Source organism: Ambystoma mexicanum, chromosome 13 (assembly GCF_040938575.1).
Source record: "Ambystoma mexicanum isolate Mex_15411 chromosome 13, UKY_AmexF1_1, whole genome shotgun sequence".
NCBI classification, from domain to species: domain Eukaryota; kingdom Metazoa; phylum Chordata; class Amphibia; order Caudata; family Ambystomatidae; genus Ambystoma; species Ambystoma mexicanum.
Genome location: NC_090938.1, coordinates 47144384 through 47161321, shown reverse-complemented (window position 1 = coordinate 47161321; position 16938 = coordinate 47144384). Strand labels below are relative to the sequence as shown.

The 16938-nt window shown below is 51.7% G+C and overlaps 1 protein-coding gene across 3 annotated transcripts in view; it reads right to left on the bottom strand.

The window, feature by feature from the left end:
- Positions 1-16938, bottom strand: part of CDK18 (cyclin dependent kinase 18) — a 514702-nt gene that overhangs the window by 176988 nt on the left and 320776 nt on the right. For all 3 annotated transcript variants that reach the window (XR_011282882.1, XR_011282881.1, XM_069633152.1), the window contains exons 4-6: positions 16336-16470; positions 5643-5699; positions 73-187 (exon numbers count right to left, since the gene is read on the bottom strand). Coding sequence is in view for 1 of the 3 variants with exons in the window: in XM_069633152.1 (XP_069489253.1) it covers positions 73-187; positions 5643-5699; positions 16336-16470 (307 nt within the window). In the remaining 2 variants the exon portion in view is untranslated. The remainder of the gene's footprint in view (positions 1-72; positions 188-5642; positions 5700-16335; positions 16471-16938) is intronic.

The following is a 16938-nucleotide window of genomic DNA, read 5'->3' as shown; positions in this document are numbered from 1 at the left end:
CGTGCCTCGCCAGAGGGCCAGAAAGAGGGGGTGTATGGCGTGGCGAGTGGTCACCTAAAGCTCCTTCCTTACCTTCCCGTATGGCGGTGCAAGGCGCGCCTTCCTCGTGTTCCAGGCGGATCTCTTTCAGGGCCACCAAGTTCTCGGTCAGTTTGCTCCGGCCCTTGAAGACGGTGGCGTAAGTGCCCTGAGAAAAAAGAGGGGGAGCAGATGCCAGGGTGAGCCACGTTGGTTAAGCAGCCTTTCATGCATCGGGCACACGTCTAATGGATGCTCCCATCCGTTCACTCAAAGTGCGAGGGTGGAGCCAAGGTCAGGATCCAACAGCACGAGCCGAAATCAGCAGTCATTATGCCATGCGATATATCCTGCACCTAGCGGCCAGGGCCTCGCCCTCAAGGCGCTTTGAGCTGTCTGGGAGCTTTGCAGACTGTATTCTGGACATACGTTTTAAACAATACATTGTGTTACATGAAAAGGACATGCAAGGCAAGTTTGCCGTGGGTTGCGTGCATGGTGGCCACGTGGTTTGCGGTGCCATTTAACTTGTGAATGCTGGCATGGACCCCGTTTGACATGGGACTCTTCCAGCTGAAAGGGGAACACTGCATAAGAAGAGGTCAGGTGGGGTATGTGTATACATGGGGCAGAGCAACTTGTGGACGCTGCAAAAACACACATGAACATTACATGCACAGTGCAGGCCCATACGGTAAACATTACACGAATGTTAAAAGCATGCATGGGTTACATCACGTGTGTAAATGGTACGATGCACTGGTCTGAAAATACATGATGATCTGGACATTCTCTTGCCGGTCACGGCCAGCTTCCGGCTTATTTCGGGCCCTGCCCCCGAGGGGATTCTGAGCGCTCTCCCGCCCCTCATCCCATGAGTCTGATCTTATGATGTCATTTCATTGGACGAATCACAGCCCCACTCCTTTTCTTGTGTTACACGTGTGAGGGTTGGCATTGCGCTAATTGTTCATGCAGGCCAAGCGTGACTATGGTCCGTCCTGACCCCTCCCCTCGCCCACTGATCCTCCTGCGTCTTAGCCTCTCCCCTTCACGGTCTGCCCTTTCTAATGCCATCCTGGCACTGCGTGCAGAGTGGAGACTCACTGAGAAGGCCATGCGGACTTGCAGTGAGTGCAGAGTGGAGACTCGGGCACTGGGAAGGCCAGGCGGGCTTGCAGTGAGTGCAGACTGGACACTCGGGCACTGGGAAGGCCAGGCGGGCTTGCAGTGAGTGCAGAGTGGAGACTCGGGCACTGGGAAGGCCAGGCGGACTTGCAGTGAGTGCAGAGTGGAGACTCGGGCACTGGGAAGGCCAGGCGGGCTTACAGTGAGTACAGAGTGGAGACCCGGGCACTGGGAAGTCCATGTGGAGACTCAGGCACGGGGAAGGCCAGGTGGGCTTGCAGCGAGCACCGACTGGAGACTCGGGCACTGGGAAGGCCAGGCGGGCTTGCAGTGAGTGCAGACTGGACACTCGGGCACTAGGAAGGCCAGGCGGGCTTGCAGTGAGTGCAGAGTGGAGACTCGGGCACTGGGAAGGCCAGGCGGACTTGCAGTGAGTGCAGAGTGGAGACTCGGGCACTGGGAAGGCCAGGCGGGCTTGCAGTGAGTGCAGAGTGGAGACTCGGGCACTGGGAAGGCCAGGCGGACTTGCAGTGAGTGCAGAGTGGAGACTCGGGCACTGGGAAGGCCAGGCGGGCTTGCAGTGAGTGCAGAGTGGAGACTCGGGCACTGGGAAGGCCAGGCGGACTTGCAGCGAGCGCCGAGTGGAGACCCGGGCACTGGGAAGTCCATGTGGAGACTCAGGCACGGGGAAGGCCAGGTGGGCTTGCAGCGAGCACCAAGGGGAAGGCCAGGTGGAGACTCGGGCACTGGGAAGGCCAGGCGGGCTTACAGTGAGTACAGAGTGAAGACCCGGGCACTGGGTAGTCCATGTGGAGACTCAGGCACGGGGAAGTCCAGGTGGGCTTGCAGCGAGCACCGACTGGAGACTCAGGCACGGGGAAGGCCAGGCGGACTTGCAGTGAGTGCAGAGTGGAGACTCGGGCACTGGGAAGGCCAGGCGGACTTGCAGTGAGTGCAGAGTGGAGACTCGGGCACTGGGAAGGCCAGGTGGGCTTGCAGTGAGTGCAGAGTGGAGACTCGGGCACTGGGAAGGCCAGGCGGACTTGCAGTGAGTGCCGAGTGGAGACCTGGGCACTGGGAAGGCCAGGCGGGCTTGCAGTGAGTGCTTAGTGGAGAATCGGGCACTGGGAAGGCCAGGCGGACTTGCAGCGAGCACCGAGTGGAGACCCGGGCACTGGGAAGTCCATGTGGAGACTCAGGCATGGGGAAGGCCAGGTGGGCTTGCAGCGAACACCGAGGGGAAGGCCAGGTGGAGACTCGAGCACTGGGAAGGCCAGGCGGGCTTACAGTGAGTACAGAGTGGAGACCAGGGCACTGGGAAGTCCATGTGGAGACTCAGGCACGGGGAAGGCCAGGTGGGCTTGCAGCGAGCACCGACTGGAGACTCAGGCACGGGGAAGGGCAGGCGGACTTGCAGTGAGTGCAGAGTGGAGACTCGGGCACTGGGAAGGCCAGGCGGACTTGCAGTGAGTGCAGAGTGGAGACTCGGGCACTGGGAAGGCCAGGTGGGCTTGCAGTGAGTGCAGAGTGGAGACTCGGGCACTGGGAAGGCTAGGCGGACTTAGCGCCTAGTGGAGACCCGGGCACTGGGAAGGCCAGCCGGGCTTGCAGCGAGCGCCGAGTGGAGACCCGGGCACTGGGAAGTCCATGTGGAGACTCAGGCACGGGGAAGGCCAGGTGGGCTTGCAGCGAGCACCGAGTGGAGACTCAGGCACGGGGAAGGCCAGGTGGAGACTCGGGCACTGGGAAGGCCAGGCGGGCTTACAGTGAGTACAGAGTGGAGACCCGGGCACTGGGAAGTCCATGTGGAGACTCAGGCACGGGGAAGGCCAGGTGGGCTTACAGCGAGCACCGACTGGAGACTCAGGCACGGGGAAGGCCAGGTGGAGACTCGGGCACTGGGAAGGCCAGGCGGGCTTGCAGTGAGTACAGAGTGGAGACCCGGGCACTGGGAAGTCCATGTGGAGACTCAGGCACGGGGAAGGCTAGGTGGGCTTGCAGCCAGCACCGAGTGGAGACTCAGGCACGGGGAAGGCCAGGTGGAGACTCGGGCACTGGGAAGGCCAGGCGGGCTTACAGTGAGTACAGAGTGGAGACCCGGGCACTGGGAAGTCCATGTGGAGACTCAGGCACGGGGAAGGCCAGGTGGGCTTGCAGCGAGCAACGACTGGAGACTCAGGCATGGGGAAGGCCAGGTGGAGACTCGGGCACTGGGAAGGCCAGGCGGGCTTGCAGTGAGTGCAGAGTGGAGACTCGGGCACTGGGAAGGCCAGGCGGACTTGCAGCGAGCGCCGAGTGGAGACCCGGGCACTGGGAAGTCCATGTGGAGACTCGGGCACGGGGAAGGCCAGGTGGGCTTGCAGCGAGCACCGAGGGGAAGGCCAGGTGGAGACTCGGGCACTGGGAAGGCCAGGCGGGCTTACAGTGAGTACAGAGTGGAGACCCGGGCACTGGGAAGTCCATCCATGTGGAGACTCAGGCACGGGGAAGGCCAGGTGGGCTTGCAGCGAGCACCGAGGGGAAGGCCAGGTGGAGACTCGGGCACTGGGAAGGCCATGCGGACTTGCAGCGAGCGCCGAGTGGAGACCCGGGCACTGGGAAGTCCATGTGGAGACTCAGGCACGGGGAAGGCCAGGTGGGCTTGCAGCGAGCACCGAGGGGAAGGCCAGGTGGAGACTCGGGCACTGGGAAGGCCAGGCGGACTTGCAGTGAGTGCCGAGTGGAGACCCGGGCACTGGGAAGGCCAGCCGGGCTTGCAGCGAGCGCCAAGTGGAGACCCGGGCACTGGGAAGTCAATGTGGAGACTCAGGCACGGGGAAGGCCAGGTGGGCTTGCAGCGAGCACCGAGGGGAAGGCCAGGTGGAGACTCGGGCACTGGGAAGGCCAGGCGGGCTTACAGTGAGTACAGAGTGGAGACCCGGGCACTGGGAAGTCCATCCATGTGGAGACTCATGCACGGGGAAGGCCAGGTGGGCTTGCAGCGAGCACCGAGGGGAAGGCCAGGTGGAGACTCGGGCACTGGGAAGGCCATGCGGACTTGCAGCGAGCGCCGAGTGGCGACCCGGGCACTGGGAAGTCCATGTGGAGACTCAGGCACGGGGAAGGCCAGGTGGGCTTGCAGCGAGCACCGAGGGTAAGGCCAGGTGGAGACTCGGGCACTGGGAAGGCCAGGCGGACTTGCAGTGAGCGCCGAGTGGAGACCCGGGCACTGGGAAGGCCAGCCGGGCTTGCAGCGAGCGCCAAGTGGAGACCCGGGCACTGGGAAGTCCATGTGGAGACTCAGGCACGGGGAAGGCCAGGTGGAGACTCGGGCACTGGGAAGGCCAGGCGGGCTTGCAGTGAGTACAGAGTGGAGACCCGGGCACTGGGAAGTCCACGTGGAGACTCAGGCACGGGGAAGGCCAGGTGGGCTTGCAGCGAGCACCGAGTGGAGACTCAGGCACGGGGAAGGCCAGGTGGAGACTCGGGCACTGGGAAGGCCAGGCGGGCTTACAGTGAGTACAGAGTGGAGACCCGGGCTCTGGGAAGTCCATGTGGAGACTCAGGCACGGGGAAGGCCAGGTGGGCTTGCAGCGAGCACCGACTGGAGACTCAGGCACGGGGAAGGCCAGGTGGAGACTCGGGCACTGGGAAGGCCAGGCGGGCTTGCAGTGAGCGCAGAGTGGAGACTCAGGTACTGGGAAGGCCAGGCGGGCAGGCAAGGCGGGTTTGCAGTGAGCGCAGAGTGGAGACTCAGGCACGGGGAAGGCCAGGCGGGCTTGCAGTGAGCGCAGGAGACATAGACCAGATCCAGGCGCAGTGAGTACACTGCCAGCCCACCCTTGCAATTACTGCAGACACCTGCATTGCACAAACCACCCTGGCAGTGCTGCCACCTTAGAACAATACATTGTGTGCAAATAATCTTTGGTGCAGTATAAACTATATATGCAGTGCAGCATAAGGCAGACCGCAGGACAGCAAATCTTGTGCGAGTAGTGCAGTGCAGCCCTACATGAATGGTGTGTACACTGCTGTACACAATAGAACGGACGCTGTGCAGTACAGCCCAGGAAAGAATGTGTGGTGCAGCACAACACAGACTTAGTGCAGACTGTTTGCAGCACTGCAAAGGACATTTGCACTGAACACATTTGCACACTGTGCACATTTGCACACTGAGGGCAAGATTTTAGCACAAATACAAAATGTGACGAGGGTGCACCTGCGCGTGTTGGAGAAATGCACAGGTGCACCATATTCACAAGAGTGACCTGTGCATTTGAAGGGGGGTCGTGCGTCAGTGCTTAAAATGTTCTGGCCGGTCCCCTTGGATAACATTCCCCCGACACTCAGGAATGAAAGGGTCCCATGCAGACACACACTGTGTAATATTAACAGCTTTAAAATATGAAGAGGGAAGGGGGGGGGCGGGATTTTACTGTGACTGGCCAATCAGAGCTCTGCCGCACTGCACACATTATACTAGAGCCCGTCCCAGGTCCAGGGGTGCTTACCTCGCCCAGTTTGTCCAACTTGATGTACGTCTCCAATTTGCCGAAGCCGATGTCTGACTGTAGTGGGGGAAGGCAAGAGAAAGTACATAAGAGACAAAATAATTGACACCCCCCGCCCTTCAGGCTCGGAATGTCTTTTAGGGCAATTGGGCAATGCCCAAACCCAAAAGGTAAATGCTAGTATAAGCCAGTTTCTTGGGTCAAAGTGGGGCACTTTTTTAGCCAATGTGGCCCAGTTTGAGGAGTCACTTCACCATGTGGCTAATAGTTTTGACCAGTGTTACTGAATAAATATTCTTTAAAATGCACAATTTGCGTCACATTTTATCAGAAAACAACCTGTTGGGTACTTCTCAAACAGTCTGTCCCAAAAGGGATGTATTGTCATTTGCAACTGTGGGCCACGTTTTAATTGGTACCTGCGACAATTTTATGCCCCAGTTCGACCCCCTGTTCACCTCCACATTAAAAACCTCCCACGACTCACGTTATCTCAAGAGACATCAAGGGAGAGCCTTCCTATTAAGAGGAATCCTGACACGCCCATATGTGCCACAGGCAGTGCCGTCACCAGCAATCAAATTTAGGAGGGGCACAGAGGGAGCCAAAGACAAAAGTGGCGGTGGGCAAAGACAAAAATGGGGGGGGTGCCTATGAAAGGTAATGTGTGACGTCACAAGCACTCCTGCAGAGAGGCTTTTGGGCTTTTGTGCACACCGACTACCCACCTCCCAATGCATCCCCCACCCCCTATCATAATTTAGGCACAAAACCATTCAGTGACTAATTGTTAAACGGGATATCATATCATGCCTCCTTTATTGTATATATTGGCCTAAGCTCAGTCGCTTTGCGAAGAAAACCGCATTGCAAAGTTCCGATCTTAGATCGACTTTGCCGCCATTTTAGGCCTGTCTGCCATTTTGATTTCTATTCTAAAGTAATTCTGGGTTCTAAAATGGTGGACAGTGTTTTCTGCTTGTAACTGAGCCGTCCTGAACCTTGTACGTTAGTTAATGTGTAAACTGTCCGTTGGCCGAATGTTTGGGTTGAGTAAAGAGACCTTGTCCCATGCCTGACTTGTAGACAGAGGACTGTCTGCGCCAACAAGTCCGATCCGCGGACATACATCAACTACAATGTAATACCAATACTGAACGTGGACACTAGCTGAACTGCATTGTATAGGACATGTGTTAAGGCTTATTGTTAATCCTGAGAATACAGTGCTGCCATTGTGACTTGTTTGTATGTGAATTTAGGATGAACCATGAGTATATAGTTGGACAAACCAGAAGTGAACTCGGCACGAACTTTAGACCCTGTATAATTAACCTGTAGAGGGGTTGGACATTATGATTGGAAATGTATAAAATGTGCAACTGTTTAGACGTCCAGTACCTCTCACTTCTCACAACGAAAGGGCTGGTATTCGCTGTGATGTACTGAGGGCCAGATAGCTATCTGTATCTGATACTTTGTTTCTTTGTAACTGTACAGTTTTAGAATAAAGATTTGTGAATCTTTATAAGCCTGTGTTTGGTGTATTTCCTTTTGGGGTACTCAGCCTCGATATTTCCTTTTGCTTTTCGATGTTTGAGAGCACTCTCTGCTGCTGCTGCGTCTGTAAAACAGAGTGAGGGAATGGTCCCAGGCCATGCTTTAACCCTGATGGTACCTCACTCTGTAGATGTCCTATTAAACAGAACACAAACGCAACACCTCACTTCCGCACAATTAACAAGATATGAATTGATCTTGTTTGCACCGCATATTCAAATAAAGAGGTGTTGTGTATTGAATCCGGCTGAACTTTTACCTTTCCCGCAAGGTACTTCTTGCAGTGACTAAGAGTCACATGACTGCCTTTACACTACAGAACAAGAGACAAAAGCCAGAATTGATCTAAAAGATACTCCTTTGAACAATCCACAAGGGAAGCTGTTTTGCAATGGCTCCTGTTTCAAACTCCCGGATGGTACATCCACAGCTGATTATGCAATCATCACATTGAGCACGGTCGTGGAGACCAAAAGAATCACGCATAACTCTGCGCAGGCCGCAGAGATTATAGCATTAACCCGAGCTTGTGAACTTTCCGAAGGGCTTACCGTAAATATATATATTGTCAGCCAGTATACTTTTGGGGTGGTTCACAACTTTGGCAGACTTTGGGCAGAACAAGGTTTCTTGACCTCACATGGAACTAAAATCTAGTATGGCTCCTTGAGAGTACGGTTACTCTCAGCGCTTGCACTCCCTACTCAGCATGCAATTATGAAATGCGTGCACATCAGAAGATCATAGATAATGTAGGTAAAGGGAATGCTTTTGCTGACCAGATAGCCAAACAGACTGCTACTGATCTCTCTTCAGAAATGTACACTTCAAGGGAAGCCACAAACACCTGTACTTTGAATGAGGGTATTGAATCTGTGAAAAACATTCAAGCTGATGCCACTTTAGAGGAATCTAAGAAATGGGCTGAGGGTTTGGCAACATTGGATGACGATGGGTGTTGGGTGGACAAAGTAGAAGGGAAATGGTTACTGCCTGATGCATACATTACGATGATGGTTGCTATGGCTCATGGTCCCACCCATATCTGTGCACAAAAGGTTACCAAAATGTTACAAAATGTGTGGGCAATGATAACATTTCTAAGGTAGCTGGGAGCTTTGTCCAAGGGTGTATGATTTGTTTGCAGCCTAATGTGGGAAAGGGCACATCGACTCCTAGGGATAGTTTTGGTCCACCTTCTGTCCCCTTTGAGGTTATACATTTCGACTTTATTGAACTGGAGCATTGCAATAACTACAAGTACATACTAGTGGTTATTTGCGCCTTTAGTAAATGGGTTGAAGCTTTTCCTGTCAAAGATGCCACAGCTCTGACAACGGTGAAGATCATGCTGAAGGAATATTTTCCTAGGTTTGGTTTGCCAAGAGTCACCGGGTCGGACAATGCTCTACATTTTATCGCTGCTGTAATTCTGCAGATATGCGCAGGATTACAGATTGATAAACGGTTCCATTCGGCTAGGCACGCTCAGAGTGCTGGTTTAGTAGAAAGACATAACGGCATCATCAAGAACAAGCTTGCTAAGATGTGTGCCAGCACCAAACTGAAATGGCCAGACGCCTTACCGATCGTGTTATTGTCCATGAGAATGACCCCTCAAACTAAGACTGGGCTCTCTCCATTTGAGGTGGTCATGGGTAGGCCAGCTAACATTTGGAGTCTTCCAAAGCCCCATTCGCTACACAATGTTGAGCATGTACTTCTTTCTGACTATTGTGGACAGTTAACTAAAAATCTGTATTTGATTTACCACCAGGTGCGAGAAGCTTTATCTGTCAGGTACGAGGGCCCAGGCCACAGCATACGGCCGGGAGATTGGGTCCTTATCAAGTCGTTTGAAAGATATTCTTTTCTCTCACCTCGTTGGCGGGGCCCGCATCAAGTTCTCCTGGTCACACAGACAGCGGTGCGAGTGGAGGGCAGGAAGCACTGGATCCACGTGTCCCACATCAAGAAGGATTCCTTTCCCTTTGCCACACAATATAGAAGACACAGAACCCCTCACCAATACCGTAACCAACGATCACAAAGCATCGAACAGCATCGAGAGTGCGTCGGAGACTCTCCCTGAGCCCGTGGGGCCTGGGGAAGCAGCCGCTTCATCTCCACACTCTCCAACAGTTCCTTTTTCGAAATTTGTGTTGGATCCTGCTTTGAATTCACCGCTTCCATCAGGAAGTAACGACACGTTGTTCACGGATCACTCGGTACTAGGGATCACAAGGTATGATCCGCGTCTGAGGAAGAAGACTTACTGCACAGTTCGGCTGTGCCATCAAGGAAAATCATCGAAGGGCTTGTCTCTTTGGCCCAATCTTTTGTACATAAGGGGATTCTGTTGGCTAGGGTTTGGGAAAAAGACTAAGAAAATGCTCGATCTGGAGATCGCCAGCAAATTAACTTTGGTGAATTCGTTTGAAGAGACAATGCCTGCAACTGCTCCCACTCGTACGGAACAGATAAGAGACTGTGTGACTGATCGTAAAAATGAACAATCGAATGCGTGGGCCCTGAAAACGTATTGTTATCTTGTGATTATGTTAACTGGTTTCACAAAAGTCATTGGGCCTCATTACGACCCAGGCGGTAAGTTACCGCCTGGGTCGTACCTTTACCACCATGGCGTAAACTAGGTCGAGGTCGGCGGGGCGGTAAGTCCCCAATCCCCATTTACCCTTCCCCATTCCCATTTTTGCCCCATAGGGCATAATGGGAGTGGGGAAGGCGTTAATTACGCCACCGTAAATTACGGTGGCGTAATTTACATCAAGGTCCCTTAGCGCCATGGATTTTGACACCTGCTAAAAGCAGGTGTTAAAACCTCCATGGCGCTAAGGGACCTCGGAATCAGGCGGTAAGGGTCGGCGCTGTTTATGCCGCCGTAAACCCCTTACCGCCTGAGTCGTAATGAGGCCCATTGCCTTAGGATTCTGGTAGCTGGAAGAAGTACATCCGCTTGAAAATCTGTTACCCACTGAAAATGTACCCACTGTTTCTACATCTTTCGTGCATCTGCACACTTTTTCTCCTAGAGACTCTCAGCACAGACAGAGGTACCATAACAATACTTTATTACTTATTTTGAATGCCACACATGCCATTTTTAATAAGTCCAATTGTTGGGTCTGCTCGCATTTACCGCAACACAGGGATAAGGGGCTGGGTTGGTATATTCATCCTTTACCTTTGACGACTGCATGTTATGCTTCTCTAAGGGCACTATTCTTGGCCGATGGAACGATAGCATCTTGGGGAACTTTGATGGAACTAACTTGAATGATTTTGAGAAACGAATTCTAATGCCCTTGGGATGCTCACTCTTCGCGAATAGGAGCAAGCCTAATGTTGCTTCTATTACGCCTTCTGATAGTCTGTCCCATCCTTTTCAATCTTTGATCTCTTTCAAGATGGCTCCTATAGGCAATAGGGATGCCACACCACCTTATTACACTGTTAACCAAAGCCCTGATTCAGTTTCTTTCTGCATACAGAGGAATGGTACTCAGTCAATGGGTGATTTCAAGGTTGCGCCAATGTTGCGAATTTGACTAGTGAGGACATACCTTTGTATGTAGGCGAACCTGTCTACTTTGTTTGGGGTAATGTAGCATTTCCATGGTTACCCAGGGATTGGCAGGAACCTGTTATTTAGGGATTCTGTTACCCGGGGTATTCATTGCTTGCACTGTAGAAATTTCAAAGGCTCGTCCACGGCGGGACGAGAATGGTTATACTTCAGCACACGTTTTGGGCGATGTAGCTAAATCCGTTGTGCCATTTTGGGGGCAAATACTGAACTCTGAAGATATCAGAAGACTAGCGAGAGTACTGGAGAGGACCATCAACCGGACCACTGACATACTCTATAACATGACTTTAGAACAAAAAGCAATAAGGTTAGAGGCACTTCCGAACCGGATGGCATTAGATGTCATCCTGGCTGAGCGTGGTGGGGTATGTAAATTAGTGGGGTCCGCTTGCTGTGTTTTCGAGCCAGATTCCTCCCAATGATTTTTAAAGCAATACAAAATCTGCATGTCCTTAGTTGAGAAGTGCATGTTCCTGAGGGAAACTGGGATCTTAGCGCTTGGTTCTGGGACTTCTTGCGATCTTGGTAATGGAAGCTACTTTCGGTCTTACTGATTATTTTAGGTATTTTGTTGTTTTTCTGTTGTTGTATACAATGTCTTCCTGGTATGTGTTCGATGTTAGGAGGATGTTGTGCACAAGCGATGGGTACATTAGGACACATAGGACACAAGGTAGACTCCCCAGAGAAAATATCTAATGAATTTGTGCTGAAGGAATTCTCAGTATCTGACCTCATGGCAATTGATATCTCTGATAGTGATTCAGGATGTATGGACATTGAGACGTGGAGTTACTCGTAAAGTGACTAGAAGTAGTTTAGCGCTTGGCTTAGGCCAAAAGGAGGGTTTGTTAAACGGGATATCATATCGTGCCTCCTTTATTGTATATATTGGCCTAAGCCCAGTCGCTTTGCGAAGAAAACAGTGTTGCAAAGTTCCGATCTTAGATCGACTTCGCCGCCATTTTAGGTCCGTCTGCCATTTTGATTTCTATTCTAAAGTAATTCTGTGTTCTAAAATGGTGGACAGTGTTTCCCGCTTGTAACTGAGCCGTCCTGAACCTTGTACTTTAGCTAATGTGTAAACTGTCCATTGGCCGAATGTTTGGGTTGAGTAAAGAGACCTTGTCCCATGCCTGACTGGTAGACAGAGTATTGTCTGCGCCAACAAGTCCGATCTGCGGACATACATCACCTACAATGTAATACCAATACTGAACGTGGACACTAGCTGAACTGCATTGTATAGGACATGTGCTAAGGCTTATTGTTAATCCCGAGAATACACTGCTGCCATTGTGACTTGTTTGTATGTGAATTTAGGATGATCCATGAGTATATAGTTGGACAAACCAGAAGTGAACTCGGCACAAACTCTAGACCCTGTATAGTTAACCTGTAGAGGGGCTGGACATTCTGATTGGAAAGGTATAAAATGTGCAACTGTTTAGATGCCCAGTAGTTCTCACTTCTCACACGGAAAGGGCTGGTATTCGCTGTGATGTACTGAGGGCCAGATTGCTATCTGTATCTGATACTTTGTTTCTTTGTAACTGTACAGTTTTAGAATAAAGATTTGTGAATCTTTATAAGCCTGTGTTTGGTGTATTTCCTTTTGAGGTACTCAGCCTCGATATTTCCTTTTGCTTTTACATAATGGCCCATCATTAGCAGTTTTGTGCACTACATTCTGATGGGAGGAGCTGCAAGATGCTCTGCACACTATGGAGGTCGCTGTGCAGAAGCCGGGCAGGAACACCCGAGAAGTGGCTCGTGCTCATGTTCATACCAATGCCAGAATGTATACCAAGATCACTGTTTGCTTTGAGACAAAAGGAGATTATTTGCTGTGTGATATGCAGACATTTGCCTTAGTGAGTATCACAAATAACACCACAAACAGAGAACACAGTCACTGCTCGCCTTAGGTGGGGGGATATAAGGGGGGGCACAAGAATTCAGAGGGGGTCCCAGGCCCCCCAGGGCAACCCTCCTCCCCCCTAGCAACGCCACCAACCACAGGTGCCCACACCTGCAGAGTGCCATCCTTGGAACAGGCAACATAACCAGGTGCCATCTGCCAACATGACAGGGACACACATGGAAACTTTCCAAGCTGTGACAAAGTGAAGGGCCCGCCCCAGGACCATGTCGGTCATCCTCTGCAGGATTATTAAGGATAAAGGGACTGAAAAAAGAAACAGAGGGGCTTTGCTTATGGATGTCCAGTCCATTGTCCCCCAGGATATTGGGGTGCTGTGAGATCATGAAGTGAACAGGGCACCACTTTTGAACATTGCCACAGTGCCGGTCAGCTGGCACCCCATGGGACATTTAAGGCATGAGTTCATAGAAAGTAAAACATGTGGCAAATAACCCCTAGATGCCCCAGGAAGTACTTTATATGCACTCAGGCCCTAAATATCCTATGCAATCCTCCCAACTCATCATTGGATCATGTTTTACAATAGCCCGTGTTTTTATTGTTACCGCCAGACTTATGACAAGGTCCCGCTGTGTCATAGAAGAGGCTGAGTGCCTAGGCGCTAAGGGAAGCGCTTGCTGATTGGATGTCAGGAGAGCGGTGTCGCCATCAGTGTCTGTATGGAGGGCACTGCTGTGGACAGTGTAGGAAGAGGTGCGACCCAAGAAGCACAGGAAATGACATCACCGGCAGTCTGGAATGACATTGGGCCAGTATGAGAGAGAGACAGCATGGGCAGTTTGAGTGGCAGTCCAATTGAAAAGCATCACTGTATCCTCTTAAAGTAGTTGTTAAGACAGTTGATTAAATGTAGGTGGGCCACCAATGCTTAGAGACCCTCAGTGATTCAAAGTGAAATAGCTCAGGAGATTGAGTGCAGCTGCAGAGGCTGGTGATCCCACTCACCGTCAAGGTTGATCCTGCAGGGCCGTGAACTGTGGGATATTGTGGCAATAAGCCCCGAGACTGCGGGTCAATACCGCCCCAGGTAATGCCCCCGGGGCCGTAGTTACAGGGCTGAGCATAGTGAGGGCCTTAACGAAGCCCCAGGGGCATTACCGCAGACGGTATTGGCCGCAGTCGAGGGGCTTATTGCCTTTAGTACTCCGGCCCATTGGACCAGGGTACTAATTGCTTTTTTTTCTGTTCCAAAACATGTTTTGGAACAGAAAATATATATATATATATCTATATATATATATTTTTTTTTTAAATTGCCGCCCGGAAAGGGAAAACGTAGTCCGTTTTCCCTTTCCATGGCAGCAATCGGGAGCGGGCACGCTGGGAACACTCTGTTCCCAGCGCGTCCGCTCCCGAGAAAAGAAGAAAAAAGAAGGTAAGTGGGGTGGGGAAGAAAAAAAAAAACGCACCGCTGTCTCCGGCGGGGGACGATGGACGCCTCCAGCCGTGTGGAGGCTTGGTGCGGGGATGCCCCCGCTCCGAGTCTCCACACGGCTGGAGGTTTCCCTCGTTCCCCGCCAGAGATTGCGGGATAGAAGGTAAGTGGGGTGGGGTGGGAGGAGGGTGGAGGAAAGGGGAAACAAACAAAAAAAATGTCTTACATGAGTCCCCGGCGGGGGACGAGGGAATCCTCCAGCCATGGGGAGGCTTGGAGCGGGGATTGCCCCGTTTCGAGCCTCTTCATTGGCTGAGGGGCTGCCATGCCCCTCGCCGGAACAGAGTAGCCGGCACGCACGGTGTAAAAGGGAATACCGTGTGGTATGGCTCGCAAATGAGCCAATCACCACGCTGTATTCCCGTTTCGCCTGGCGCGTGCCGGGTACTAATTATTATTGATATACTGAGAAGGAATTAAGTTTGTAGTGTGTGCTCAGGGTCAGTGCTATTCAGGGCCAAATCTACTGTGTTGCCTAGGGTGCTACCAGCAGGTGGACACCAGGGGTTGCCATATTAAGGCAATAAGCTCGAGACTGCGGGCCATCACCGCTTAAGGCAATTCCGACGGGCCCATGGTTACAGGCCCAAGCATAGCGAGGGCCTTAACAAAGGCCCCAGGGGGCATTACCTTATGCGGCAATGAGCAACAGTCAAGGAGATAATTGCCATTCGTACCGCGGCCCGTTAGACCAGTGTACTAATGGTTGTTTTTTTTTTATCTCTGCGGACAGGAAAACGTAGTCCGTTTTCACTTTTTGTGGTGGCCATAGTAAACAAAGAAAATGGCTGCCATGGAAGGGGAGAAGGGACTGGGTGTAGTCCCTTCTAGCTTTCTATGTTGGCCACTGAAGTACATTGAAACAAAAGTAAAAAAACAAAATGTCTGCCATGTAAAAGGGAGAAGGGACTACACATAGTTCCTTTTCCCTTCCATGGTGGCCTGAAAACGAGCTGCGCAAGGGTCGTGCAAAAGCGTGAGCGGGCTTACTAATCAGTTTGTTTGTGAGCATAAAAAAGACCTGTGGCGGGTACTAATGCTCAGAAAAACATCAAATTAGGCCCCATTTGTGGAGAGGAGAGAGATCCAAATTGGGACCTCATACATGCTTCCTCTAGAGGTGGGTGGGTTGGTGTGTGCGACTTTTTGTGCCCACAGGCTTTCGGCTGTGCTCTCTAGAAGACAAATAACTGAATGTGGTAATTACTTTTACAACAGGAGGCAATCCTTGTAATTCCCATTAGTATTAAGCCAGGCCCTCATCGATCTTCACTGGCTTCCACGGCACGCACGACTCACCTTCAAGTCTTGCTGCATCATCTATGAGACAGTCACCCTTAATTCACTCAGCTACCTCACAGAGAATCTCAGCATCTCCGGTGGACAGTGCACCACCAGAAGCCAGGACATGTGCAGACTTGAAATCGGCCACTGAAAAAAGGAAGGACCAGAAAGCAAGCCTTCTCTGCCTATGCCCAAAGACTGCGCTCCTGCAGTTCAGAAAAGAACTCAAGCCCCCCCTCTTCAATGAGTCTTTTGTCCTCAACATCTAAGCCTTCACGTCACCCCACGTCAACTGACTCGCAAGATACCATCCGCCCCTCTCCACCTCGCCACTTTGTACAGCTGTACCTCTCCCCTGGGCCCCTCTGTATCCTACCCCCCTACCACCACATGTTGAATTTCTGTTCTGCTGTTACCTTGGAAAAGCGCTCTGTCATGCATCTGTACTGTTGTACACCCCTCTAACGTGTTCAGTTGTATATCTGTATTGTTCTATACCCCTGTAAAGGGCTCCATTGATTCCAGAAGATAGGTCCGCACTCAATAAATATAATAATAATAATAATATTAAATATAAGAAGTCCCCTCAGATGTAGATGTGCAGAAATGCTCCATGTTACTGCATTTGCAGATAGTGCCAGTGCTGTCAGCAGGAACAAGCAGTAACACACCTCGCATAATGTATTGTTATTGCAAAGCATGTGTCTGTGGTTAGTGCACACTGGTGCCTTGGTCACATGCTTTCCACGCTGGTGCCATTCTCGCGAGAATGTGAGGGAAGGGGACGGTGTAGTAGGGTCCTGCCTCATATACCCCAGGACTAACCCTTTCAAATCCACCCCTGCTCAGTGGTACTCACCAGCGAGGCCCGCCGCGACATCCGGCTGAGCGGTTTCGGCATGTCGGGGAGTTCCGGGCTGTCGAGCTGCAACTTCTGCAGGATCTCCGTGGGCAGGCGGATGTCCACCGGCAGCGCGTACTGCCTGCTGATGTCCTGCAGGAAGAGCAAAGGTAGAGGGCATTACCCAGGGGCCACCACAGTCCTGGGCAGGTGCTGGAAACATGAGCCCTCCCAGCAGAAAATGGATGAGAGACATGGGAAACCCGATGATTATAGGAAATCATGTTGATCTAAAGGCGGGAAAATGATTTAGCCAAGCAGACTCTTTTTTAACACATAATGGTTGAGTTTTATATCAATCACTGTAATATTTCAAAATGGATTGCTCAGAAAATGTACCCTCCCATCACCTGGGTTTTGAGTTTTTGGATGTCACTCCCTGTGACGTTAACCAGGTCAAAGGACTTGTGAGATCACTTCTGTTACTCCCTGGGCTATAGTGTAATGCTGCCAGAAGGTGGCCATTACAGAATGTTGCAGATAAGGTTCAAACTGACTCGGGAAGGAAACAACCTCTACACTCGCAAGGGAGTGGGGCGGGGGCTGATCTGAGGCAGCCGT